At 44.2% G+C, this 12,333-nt stretch overlaps 1 protein-coding gene across 1 annotated transcript in view; it reads left to right on the top strand.

Moving 5' to 3' along the window:
• ITIH5 (inter-alpha-trypsin inhibitor heavy chain family member 5) overlaps positions 1-12,333 on the top strand; it is an 84,969-nt gene that overhangs the window by 4,934 nt on the left and 67,702 nt on the right. The window contains exon 2 of the mRNA XM_027560165.1: positions 6,696-6,740. Within this exon, the coding sequence (XP_027415966.1) occupies positions 6,696-6,740 (45 nt within the window). The remainder of the gene's footprint in view (positions 1-6,695; positions 6,741-12,333) is intronic.

Raw genomic sequence — 12,333 nt, 5'->3', positions numbered from 1 at the left:
TAATGAGCCACTGCTGCTGCTACTGCTGCTGCTGCTAAGTCGCATCAGTCGTGTCCAACTCTGTGTGACTCCATAGACGGCAGGCCACCAGGCTCCCCCGTCCCTGGGATTCTCCAGGCAAGAACACTGGAGTGGGTTGCCATTGCCTTCTCCAATGCATGAAAGTGAGAAGTCAAAGTGAAGTCGCTCAGTCGTGTCTGACTTTTCACGACCCCATGGACTGCAGCCTACCAGGCTCCTCCGTCCATGGGATTTTCCAGGCAAGAGTACTGGAGTGGGGTGCCATTGCCTTCTCCACTGAGCCACTAAGGAAGCCCAGTATCATCATTGTTAAGGGACTGTGCAAGTGAGGGATCCTGACGCTTACCTTTCATCAGCTTCTAAGTAATAATAAACTACTAAATAAAAAATAATCAACCCACTCTGTCAGGTAAAGCACTTATATATATAGTAACACTCAGGTCTCATGAGCCATTTTTATTATTTATGAACAGCCTGGTTGAATCTTTACCACTGCAAGGAAAGCCTCAGCAAGCTTCCTCTCCAGGAGAACCTTGGAAATCCCCCCAGGGGGAGTGATGCGCCCAAGGGGATATTTCAGAGCCTAAATTAGAACCCAAGTGCCCTGAATGCCAAGCTCGGCTCTCAGTGACTCCTCCAAAGACTGCAGCACTTTCATATTTACAACTCGATGTGGTCTGTTTAAGGACGACTTTAACTTTTATCTCCTGGCACACAGATAGTGTTGAGCCTCTGCTTCGGGTAACACATTCATTGTGGTGATCTGTTTGTAAGTCCCTGAACTGAGCATTTCTGCACTTTTAACTTTTGTAATCTACCGCTTTGCATTTGGAAAAACACAGAAAATCAAGACAATTTTTTTTTAATTCTTTGAAAAATAAAGTCAAGGCAAGATCTTGTGAGCCCCAGACCACTCAATCATATCTCCTTTATGTGCATGGCTGTGATTGTTTCAGTGGAGTTGTAAGGCTGGATGGGGAAGAAGGATATTGTGGGAGAGATTCCAGAGATTGGCTCACTTCTGAACTAGCCGTGTCTGGTTTCTCTGGGGGTGGGACTGGGGAGAAGAGCGGGGAGTCCTAAAAGCTGAGCAATGAGTCCTGTGTGACCTTGTGTTCCTAACACACACTCTCCCAAAGTCCTGGATGCTCTAATGTAAAGGAGCCCTGCCCACATGCTGTCAGAGGTCCAGCTGGAAGTCCTGCAAGCTTTCTCTTTTTAAGTTTTTATTGACTTTATTACCATATTGCTTCTGTTTTATGTTTTGGTTTTTTGGCAATGACGCACGTGGGATCTCAGCTCCCCAACCAGGGATTGAACCCACACCTCCTGCATTGGAGGTCTTAACCCCTGGACCACCGGGGAAGTCCCCTGGAAGCTTTCAGTATCGAAGGAACAGATGATCGGTTTAGGAAGATGGAGCCATTGGATGGAGACCTGAGCTTTTTTTTTTTTCCTGCTGGGAGGGTCCGCGACCTCTTCATTATCTTCCCACAAGCCAGGTCCATGTCCCTTGTTTCTCACAGATTGAAAGCCACAGGGTGATTCACCTAAGGCTGGTTGGTTTGGGTTTTGTTATTGTTATCCCGGATGCCTGGAAATTGTTTGAAATTTCAGCCCACCCAAACCCCGACCCAACCCCAGATGAAGTTTCTTCTTCCATTGCTGAGGTTATGGGCAGCGCACATGGTGCGTGCCACGTAGCTGAACAACATGCAGCCCCATTTCTCCCAAAGAAAACTTTTGTGCCGGTGATAGAGAATTCCCGGAATGGGGCTCTTCGAAGACTAACTGTCCTGAGCCCAGGTGATGGGTAGCGTCTCCCGTGCTGTCCAGCCTGTTACCCTGGGGTCAGTGTCAGGTCCTGGCCAGGTCTCTGAGGCAGCTGAGGTTCCTGGTCTTGGCTTCAGAATGTCCTCGGGAGATGCAGGCCAATGGTAGATAAATTCCTGGCACACAGCCCACTAGGAGCTCATGTCTTCAGCCATTTGATGGTGCGTGGCTGAGACTGGCCTCAATGCAGCCACTCCTGGCTCTGTGATGGAACCTAGAGCGACAGAGCTGGTGGCAGAGCTCGGAAGGAATGAGGGCTTGAATCTGGCCTTTCTGTCTCTTGTTCAGTGGACCCAGGTCATGAAAGCACCCATCCCTAAAGGGAATGTGTGTATTGTTCGTATTTCAAATACCCCTCACTCCTCTCCTCCCTTCCCACGCTCTTCCCCATCTGTGGACTTTCTGGAATGCTTTCTCTTCCTTCCTGATCCTGATCCAACCCTGTGATTGATCCTGGGGGGAAAATACCATCTCTTTTATCCAGATGATGAACATTAAGTTGTTTTTCACCTGTGGTTGGACCGTCTGATGGTGGGATAGATGGGGATTCCAGCCCCCCAGCTCTGATGGGGTTATTGCTACATTCTTGGTGCAAAGGCAGTCTTCAGCCACCCATGCACGTTCTGGTAGTAAATGCTGCTTGGTCCATGTGAGTTGAAGAGGCAGATAATGAATGATTTCTCAGCATGGTTCTCATGTTGAACCTGATTCTCTTTAAATTTGTCTTCCCCCTTTATTCCACTCCAACCAACATCCTACACACCAACTTCAAGCCATCCCTCCATCATAGAGCCTCTTGTGGTCACTTGAGAGTGTAGTGAACTCTTCTTTTTTTCCCCATTTTCTTTGTAACTTATAAAAATTACCTTATCTGGTAAGTTTCCCTGAGTGTATTTTCTTTGAAGTTAGGTAGTATGGTCGGTCCTTCATGGCAAAGATTGTGGCTGATACTTGTTATTAAATACTGTGGTCTGGACATCTGTTCTGGTGCTGGAGAAGTAAGCTCAGCCTGGAAGAAGTAGAAAGTCTTATCTGAGCCATCTCATAAGTCTGTGATTTGGGGCCCATGCTCTGAGGTTATTTATTATTCAGAACACTCCTTGACTTTAAGCTGGATTCGGTTACCTGTCCTTAAACCCCACTTCCAGGTTCTTATAGGGGAACAGGAAAGCTCTCAAACAATAAAAGGGGTCAGGAATTCCTAACTAAAAACAATGAAGATGACATGAGTGTCATTTCCACTTCTAATCCTAGCTGGCACCAGGAGTCTCTGTGTACAAGGAAGTTTTGATTCTGGTTTGGTCCATGTCTAAATCTGGACTCGAGTGTTGCCATGGTGATCCCCTGAGCTATCAGATAGCCACCTCAAAAATGAAAAACCAACTTCTCTTGTTCTCCTGAATACTTGTTTATTTTCTTGGAAAACCTATTCTTCAAAGGAGGAGACTTCAAAGAGCATACTTTAGATCAACCAGAGAACATAATACCTGAGCAGGGCCAGGCTTCCCTTCTGACCATGGTTAGTTATTTTAAGTGGTCCCCAGCCGATTCCACAATTTTTGGAAGGGAGAGGCCTGAGACGAACCTGTAGAACTGGTGGAGACCTTGCCCAGGACACTGATTCTGGTTTCCTTTGGACCATTCATATCATTCCACCTCATTTTAGAAATAGAAGCCAGCGGCCTCCTAGTGACTGGTTCTCATTTGGTGTCAGAGCATATGTCAACTGAAATCCTTTACTAATTCTTCCTATTCCACGTTCTGTAGCATAGGAGACTCTACGATGGCTTACAATTGTAATTTACAGTAGCACATATCTATTTTCAGAAGGGATCAGAAGAGGATCATGATTAAACCAGTTTTTTAGTTTACAGAATGGAAATAACTTTATTGTTTTTTCTATTTGCAAGTGATACAAAACTAAGGTACTACAGAAGGGTTTAAAGAAAAAAAATTCAGACATCCAGAGGTAATTGCCATTAAAATTTGGATGCATTCTACACATACAGACACTTATACTTAAAAAATGAGATCGTTAATGACAGCATTTTGTTACCTGATTTAATCATTCAAAGTGTGTCTGACTGTATCAGTGAGGCCAGGCCAGGCTGAACTGGGGTAAGAACCCCCAAACTGCAATGATTTAAATGACAAACATTTATTTCTTTTTTTAAAAACTTTTTGTTTTGTATTGGAGTATAGCCGATTACGGAGAAGGCAATGGCACCCCACTCCAGTACTCTTGCTTGGAAAATCCCATGGACGGAGGAGCCTGGTAGGCTGCAGTCCATGGGGTCTCGAAGAGTCAGACATGACTGAGCGACTTCACTTTGACTTTTCACTTTCATGCATTGGAGAAGGAAATGGCAACCCACTCCAGTGTTCTTGCCTGGAGAATCCCAGGGACGGGGGAGCCTGGTGGGCTGCTGTCTATGGGGTCGCACAGAGTCAGACACGACTGAAGCGACTTAGCAGCAGCAGCATGGCCGATGAACAATGTTGTAGTAGTTTCAGGTGGACAGCAAAGGGACGCAGCCATGCATATACAGGTATCCATCCTCCCCAAGACCCCCCTCCCATCCAGGCTGCCACATGACATTGAGCAGAGTCCCCTGTGCTATACAGTAGGTCCTTGTTGGTTCTCCATTTTAAATACAGCAGTGTGTACATATCCATCCCAAAGGCTCTAACCATCCCTTCTCTCCATCCTTCTCCCCACTACCTGGCAACCATAAATTAGACAAACGTTTGTTTCTTGCTTGTATGACATCCATCTTGGGGTGTCAGTGGAGCAAGTGTGACCTTAGGCTGGATGGAGCAGCAACCTCTCAAATGTTACTACTTACTGTGCAGGTGAGAAAAGGCAGTTCTGGAGAATCTCATACCTTCCGTCGAGTCCTTGGTGGAGAAGTGACAGAGGCCACTTACATTCATAAGTTATTGGCCAGAACCAGTCATGTGGCTCTGTCTTCCCACCAAGGGCCAGGAAGTGCAATCCTTCCAGCAGACAGCTAGAGAAATATTTAGTGAACAGCTCAGAAGTCAGGTAAAACTAACATTTGATGTCAATAAATATAGGTCCATACCATTATTTGTAATAGCTGTATTCTGATTAATCACTGTATCATAATACATTTAACCAAACCACTTTTAAAGGATATGTTAGGCTCTTTCCAAGGATCAACAATTGTTTTAAAAGTTGCAAAAAAGTCTTTTCATGCTTTCATTTTTTTGGTATTGATATTCCCCTCCCTCCCAATTGATACTTTTCTGAAAGTAGGATTTCTAAATTAAAAGACCTGCATACTGGTGGGAATGTAAAATGTTACAGCTAGCTACTTTGCAAACTGGTGTATCTATTTCCCAAAAGTTAAAATTTACCATATGACCCAGGAATTCCACTTATAAAGGAAATAAAAACACAGAGACATCTATGTGAATATCCACGCAAGTTCCACAGTATAAATAATAGCCAAAAGGTGAAAATAACCGTAGAGTCGGACAACTGGGAAGTGGATAAACACAATGTGATGTATGCACACAATAGACTATTATTCAGACATAAAAAAGAATGAAGTGCTAATAAATCTACAAGATTATGCTAAGTGGAAAGGGCCGATAAAAAATGACCACATATTGTATGATTCCATTTATACGAAATGCCCAGGATGACTAAATACATAGAGACAAAGTAGATTAACTGGTACCTAGGACCAGGGAAAGGCTGGGGTTGGGAAATGACAGGTAAAGCAGGGTTTCTTTGGGGATAAAAATGTTCTAAATTGATTGTGGTGATCGTTTGCCCAGCTCTGTGAATATATTTTAAAAAATTGAATTGTGCACGTTAAAAGAGCGACTTTTATTGTTTGTAAGTTATACCTTTCGAAGCTATTTAAAAAGGTTTGTGTAAAGTCTAAGCATATTTTCCAAGGTTTGGATCGACATTGTCATACTGCCCTCCAGGAACGCCGACTTATTACTCACAGCAGTGGAGTCCACACTTCTGTTCTTTAAACAGTGATTTATCTTGAGAAATGGTTGGCAACCAGCTAGGACTTCTACATGAGTCCGGAGGGGCTGGTTAATTATTAGATGAATTTTAAAACTAAGGATGCTATCACCTCCCCATGCCCCTCCTCTGCCTGTGGGAAAGTATAGCAAATCATCCAGAAAAAACACAGTAAGAAAGTTCAAGGCAAGTTCAGTTTTGCCTGCAGAACTTCCTGGGGTTTTGAGCGGAATGAATGAACCCATCAGAGGCAAGCGGACATGTTTACTCATTGTAACAGACACAACAGCAAAGAGTTGATTTTCAAGCCAAAAATAAATGGAAACCAAATACAAATACTTTTTTTTTTTTTTAAGATTTTTCTTTTGATGTGGACCATTTTTCAGGCCTTTGTTGAATTTGTTACAGTATTGTTTCTGATTTATATTTTGCTTTTTTGGCTGCAAGGCATATGGAACCCAGCTCCCCGACCCGGGATTGAACCCCAGCTCCCTGCATTGGAAGGTGAAGTCTTGCCCACCAGATGGCCAGGGAAGTCCCTGAATACAGATATTCTAGTGAACTCTGTTCTGATCATTTCATCTGCTCCCCTAACAGATGTAAGAACCCTCAGATGAGAAGGTGGTGTGATATTGTGGGTTAAGCAGCCAGCCAGGTCTGAGAAGCATGAATTCTAATCTTGTTCTGGGTGCTTCCTGGTTCAAAGTCAAAACTGCTTCTCAGGTGGTAGATAATCCTTCGTGTGCCTTCATGGGCCTTAACCCTCTTCGTTTAACTAACTCACATGAGAATGACCTCACAATTGTATTTCACATCTCTTTCTTCCTTCTAGGTTGGACTCAGGATCCCAAGACAAGTCAGGCTGTTGCAAAGGCTGGTATGTATATTCACATAAATTCTCTTAAAAGTCTGTACCCCTCACGAGTCTGTGGATTTGGAACCAGGTAACAGCTATGCTCGCAGCTACTCCAAACCTTACAGTTGCATGTAGAAGAAATTGAATGTGAAACAGCATAGCTTTTTAAAAAATCTTTATTATGATGATATTGTCATGTTCTTTTTTTTTTTTTTTTTTTGCTCCATAACATGGGGGATCCTAGTTCTCTGACCAGGGATTGAACCCTCACCCCTTGCATTGGAAGCATGGAGTCTTATCCAGTTGACCACCACGAAGTCCCCAGTGTAGCTTTTATAAACCTTTCTTTGATAAACTTTTTCTTTAAGTGGATGTTTTTCTGAAAAGAGACCTGATTATTCCAGTAAAAGTATAAGGACAAAGCATGAAATTTTCAAAGACCTTCTTAGAAAAAAGCTAACAGCTAAGTGAACCTTTCGTTTTTTTTAATAATGTTCTTACATAAGAAATAAAGATGGTATTAGGAAATAAACAGTGAAAGCAGAGTATTCCCATTTGTAGACTGAAGCTTTGTGTGATGGAGGTTGGGCCAGGCTCTCAGTGTATGATGCAGGCTCCCAGATGGAACTTGGGAAGACGTTCAGGATTCTAAGTGTTTATTTGAAATGACCTCAGTCCTTCCTTCCCACGGTGTGTACAGTGATGTATCCAAGTGTGGGGACACGTCTTCAGGCTCTGAGGATACGGAATCCTCTGCACACCCTCAGGGATAAGCCATAAGCCCAAGCTGTTTACTCCCTGCTCCTGGCTGGTGTCTGAATTCCTGCTGAATTGCTCATGACCAATGTCAAAATCATTCCCACCTTTATTTGGACTGGGACTTTGTATTCTCATCATTTTCTGCATGGCTTCCTTTTCCCTGCCCACCCCCATCCTCCCAATCCTGCCTCCCCAAATTTATTACCCTCAGTCTTTTTCTGTTTCTCTGCATGTTCACATAATCATAGGCAGACATATGTGTAAGGTATAGTTCGGGCTGAGGCAGAAAAGAAGGAGAGACGACCTCAACGCAAGTAGGTTACCTTTATTCAGGCAAGGAGGGGCGACAGTCAGCCTAACAACCAGGCTGAGCGCCCAGAGAGATCAGGGAGGCTCCATATTTATAGGGAGGTTTGGGGAAGCGATAAGGAAAACATTAGTCAGGCGGGATGTTTTGGGTATTCTTTAGTTGAGATGGCATTTGTAGTTGGGCAGGGGTGATAAGTCTTCTGGGCAGGTGTAGGAGGTGGAAGGTTTCTGGACAGAGCGTGATAAGTCCCTGATAGATACAACTGGCTTGGAGCCTCAGGGCGGAACCTAAAGTTCGGTTTTGTTTTCTCCAAAGTTAGATGATTCAGCAAGGGCCTTTGAGACTGTTGTTTTCTTTTCTAGGCCCAAAGACTCCTTCAATATGTGAACATAAATGGGGGGCCAGGCGACACCTACACACCTGGTACCTGGTTGGTTTGACCACAAGAGGGGTGCTGAATACTGAGGGGGTCGCCAACCTCTAGGATCTAATGTCTGATGATCTGAGGTGGAGCCGATACAATAATAACAGAAATAAAGTGCACAATAAATATAATGCACTTGAATCATCCTGAAACCATCCCTCAGCCTCCTGGTCCATGGAAGAATTGTCTACCATGAAATGGGTTCCTGGTGCCAAAAAGGTTGGAGACTGCTGCCTTTTTGAGCACAGGGAACTCAATACTCTATAATGACCTATATGGGAATAGCATCTAAAAAAGAGTGGATATATGTATGTATATAACAGCAGAAACTAGCACATCATTCAACCATACTTCCGTTCAGCTCAGTCGCTCAGTCACGTCTGACTCTGCAACCCCATGGACTACAGCACGCCAGGCTTCCCTGTCCATCACCAACTCCCGGAACTTGCTCAAACTCATGTCCATCAAGTTGGTGATGCCATCCAACCATCTCATCCTCTGTCGTCCCCTTCTCCTCCTGCCTTCAATCTTTCCTAGCATCAGGATCTTTTCAAATGAGTCAGGTCTTTACATCAGGTGGCCAAAGTATTAGAGCTTCAGCATCAGTTCTTCCAATGAATATTCAGGACTGATTTCCTTTAGGATTGACTGGTCAGATCTCCTTGCAGTCCAAGGGAGTCTCAAGAGTCTTCTCCAACACCACAGTTCAAAAGCATCAATTCTTCAGTAAAAATTCATAAAACAGGGAGGAGCCCTTGCTCCAAGAAAGACATAGATGCACATATTCATTCATTCAAGGATTTTGTTGAGTCCTCACTGTCTGCCCAGCACTGTTCAAGGCATTGGGAATCCAGCAATGGACAAACAGGCAAAAGACACTATTTTTCATAGAGCTTGAATTCTAAAGAGGGCAGAGATAGGCAAAGTCTATAAATAAATGGTTAAATGTGTTAGGAATGGAGAAGATAAGTACCACTGAGAAAAAAAAAACAGCAGAGGAAGATGGGGACCCTTGTATATATTTTGAGATTTTTCATATTTGCTATCAGGCCGTGTAAATACAGCTGCTGTTCCCTGCATGCTGACCACAGGCCAGGTGTTGTCCTGAGTATCTCTTATGTCCTAGCTCAGCCAAATACAGACACATTTTACAGACAAGAAAACAGAGTCACTTATCCAGGATTACACTTTCCATAAGAGGTGATCGAACATGAGTTTTGAGTCCCAACAGCCTGGCTTCTGAGTTTGTGCTCATCACTAATACACCCAACTGCCTTCTCACCTGAATGCATTTGTTTCTTCTTATTCTCACTCAGCACTGCCTCAGCTGGCCTAGATCTGTCCCTTCTTCTAATGATGAAAAATATACCATGTCGCTGGCACACCATAGCTTATCAAGCATTCTACTCTCGAGCTTTCAGTATGGCTTCAATTTTTTTGGCCTCTGTAAATGCTGCTGCAAGAACCTTTTTGCTTTTTGTCGTAAGTAGATGCTTTTAATTCTGTGGCCAAGATTTTCAATAGGAGGGTTGCTGGATCAAAATGTACATACATTTTTAAAAATTTGGTAGATGTAGTCAGACTAGTTTTTGAATACTCCTAGTACTTTCTGTCTTAATTCCATTTCTATCAGCAATGACGAACATGCACATTTCCGCCAGCAACAATAGAATTACTCTCTTTGATTTGTCAGTCTCTGAAATACAAAGTGATATCAGTCCTTCAGCGTGTACTCCCCTGACGTATGAGTTTGGATTTTTCTCCATACAGAGTCGTTCTTCCATGAATTGTTTTTCAGGTCCTGCAGCCATTTTTCTACTGTGATTTCTTTTCAAATTTTTCTTATTGCTTAGTCCCTAAGTCACGTCCGATTCTTTGCAACTGCCTGCACTGTAGCCCACCAGGCTCCTCTGTCCATGGGATTTCCTAGGTAAGAATACTGGAATGGGTTGCCATTTCCTTCTCCAAGGGATCTTCATGCCCAGGAGTAGAACCCGTGTCTCCTGCATTGGTAGGTGGATTCTTTATGGCTAACCCACCAGAGAAGCCCTCTTTTGTGATTTTTATGTCCTGATTGTCAGTATGGGCTTCCCAAGTGGCGTTAGTGGTAAAGAACCCATCTGCCAAGGCAGGAGACAAAGAGAAATAGGTTTGATCCCGGGTCGGGAAGATTCCCTGGAGGAGGGCATGGCAACCCATTCCAATATTCTTGCCTGAGAAATCCTGTGGACAGAGGAAGGAGCCTAGCAGGCTACAGTCTATAGAGTCGCAGAGTCGGACATGACTGAAATGACTTGGCATGCACGCATGCACTTGTCAGTACGTGGGCGATCTCCGTGTGTTTGGATACTCTGTATTCTGAATTGGAAGAGTTCTTCCCTAAATCTGTCATTTGTCTATTAACTTTGTTTATGAAATATTTGTCGTTATAAAGGCTTTAAGTTCCTGAGTAATAAATAAGTTTATCTTTTCTTATTTTCATTCGTAGTTACAAAGATTTTCTTGACCCTTTGACTTTCATATAATCTCTCAGATTTTTCTCTAGAAATCTAGGAATGTTGAAAGCCTCTCTTTAACAAGTATCATATAAGTTTGTTAATGTTGACTTCATTTACCCATCCAGACAGTACCAGAATGATCTTTCCAGCATGGGTCTGGTGCATCACTCTCTTTTACAAACGTCTTCAGTGGCTTTGTGGCTTCCCTGGCGGCTCAGGGGTAAAGAAGCCGCCTGCCAATGCAGGGAACTTGGGTTTGATCCCCTGGGTCAGGAACATCCCCTGGAAGAGGAAATGGCAACCCACTCCAGTATTCCTGCCTGGAAAATTCCACGGACAGAGGAACCTGGCAGGCTACAGGCCATAGGGTCGCAAAACAGTTGGACATGACTTAGTGACTAAAATGAAAGCAAAAAAATCAGTGACTTTGTATCATGTGTAGGATTAACTATAAAGACGTCTAAGCCCACCCCCCACCCAACCCCCGCTCCGTGATCTGGCTCCTGCCTGGCTCTGTAGCCTTAGTTTACCCAAAGTTCCCTTGTATTTCACGTTCTAGCTGTGCCACACTAATCTGAACGTTCTCTACTCTGATTAATGAAGAGGATGTGGTGGCAACAGCTGGGAATGTCCTATCACTGCCAGCTCATGGACCCACCCCCCACCCCCCCCACCCTGGGACATGCTTTGATTTTATTCTGAATTAATTAGATACCCTTTTAAGGAAGCGCTCTGCTATCACAGATACCAATAGTGTTTACCTTTTGAAAAGCAGGAGTATCTTTTTGTTGGAGTCTCCTTGGTGCTTCGCAACTACTGGCCTGGTTTTCCTAGAATAATTCGCTGTCATACTTTAACCTCCCAATGGCAGATTCATGTCTTGGCATCCCCTTTGTAGCAGAGATTCTAAAATTTGCAGCAAAGATTTGTTTTGAGCGGATGTGGTGAGACACGCAGACACAGAAATGACCATCAGGAAGGAGGAGGTTTACATTCACAGGTCCCCAGGGACGAGTGGCATGCAGGGCCACGTGGAGAAGCACCAGGTCTCTCGGGGCAGCAGGGTCAGAGGGGAGAGCATGGCCAGGAGCCTTTATTGGGGTTTTTGCAGGAAGGAATTGATGAGTCAGGTTAGGGGTGCCGAGTAACCGTAGGACTGGGTGCTGGTTTAGTCACTCATTGTGTCCAACTCTTTGTGACCCCATGGACTGTAGGACTGGGTAGCTGAAATAATTTTGGCCATCTCTGGGCTACAGCATCTGGCCATGGGGTGATTTGGCGCAGGGGGAATATCGGCTGGTGTGCAAGGGCTTGGCAAAGTAGGTGGCTGGGATGGGGGTGGTGCTGTTACTGATTGGTTGTGTCTTGAAGCTGTGCTCACAGGGCAACGTTTGCTATCTCCAGGAATCAGCTGACCCTGGGAGGGGCGGAGTAACCTCTCCAAGATCAAATCCCCAAATGCCGGAGCATCAGGAATATAGAAAATACTATAACAACGTAAAATTGATGTCCTGTGAATCAGGCACACAATCCCTACTGCTACCCCAGAAGACAAATGGAAAGGACATACAACGGACCCACCCCACCCCTACTGCCACCAGCATAACTCATAACATACTCAGC

The sequence above is a fragment of the Bos indicus x Bos taurus genome, chromosome 13 (genome assembly GCF_003369695.1).
Source record: "Bos indicus x Bos taurus breed Angus x Brahman F1 hybrid chromosome 13, Bos_hybrid_MaternalHap_v2.0, whole genome shotgun sequence".
Lineage (NCBI taxonomy): Eukaryota > Metazoa > Chordata > Mammalia > Artiodactyla > Bovidae > Bos > Bos indicus x Bos taurus.
The sequence above is the reverse complement of the archived record's forward strand: the minus strand, read 5'-3'. Positions and strand labels throughout refer to the sequence as shown.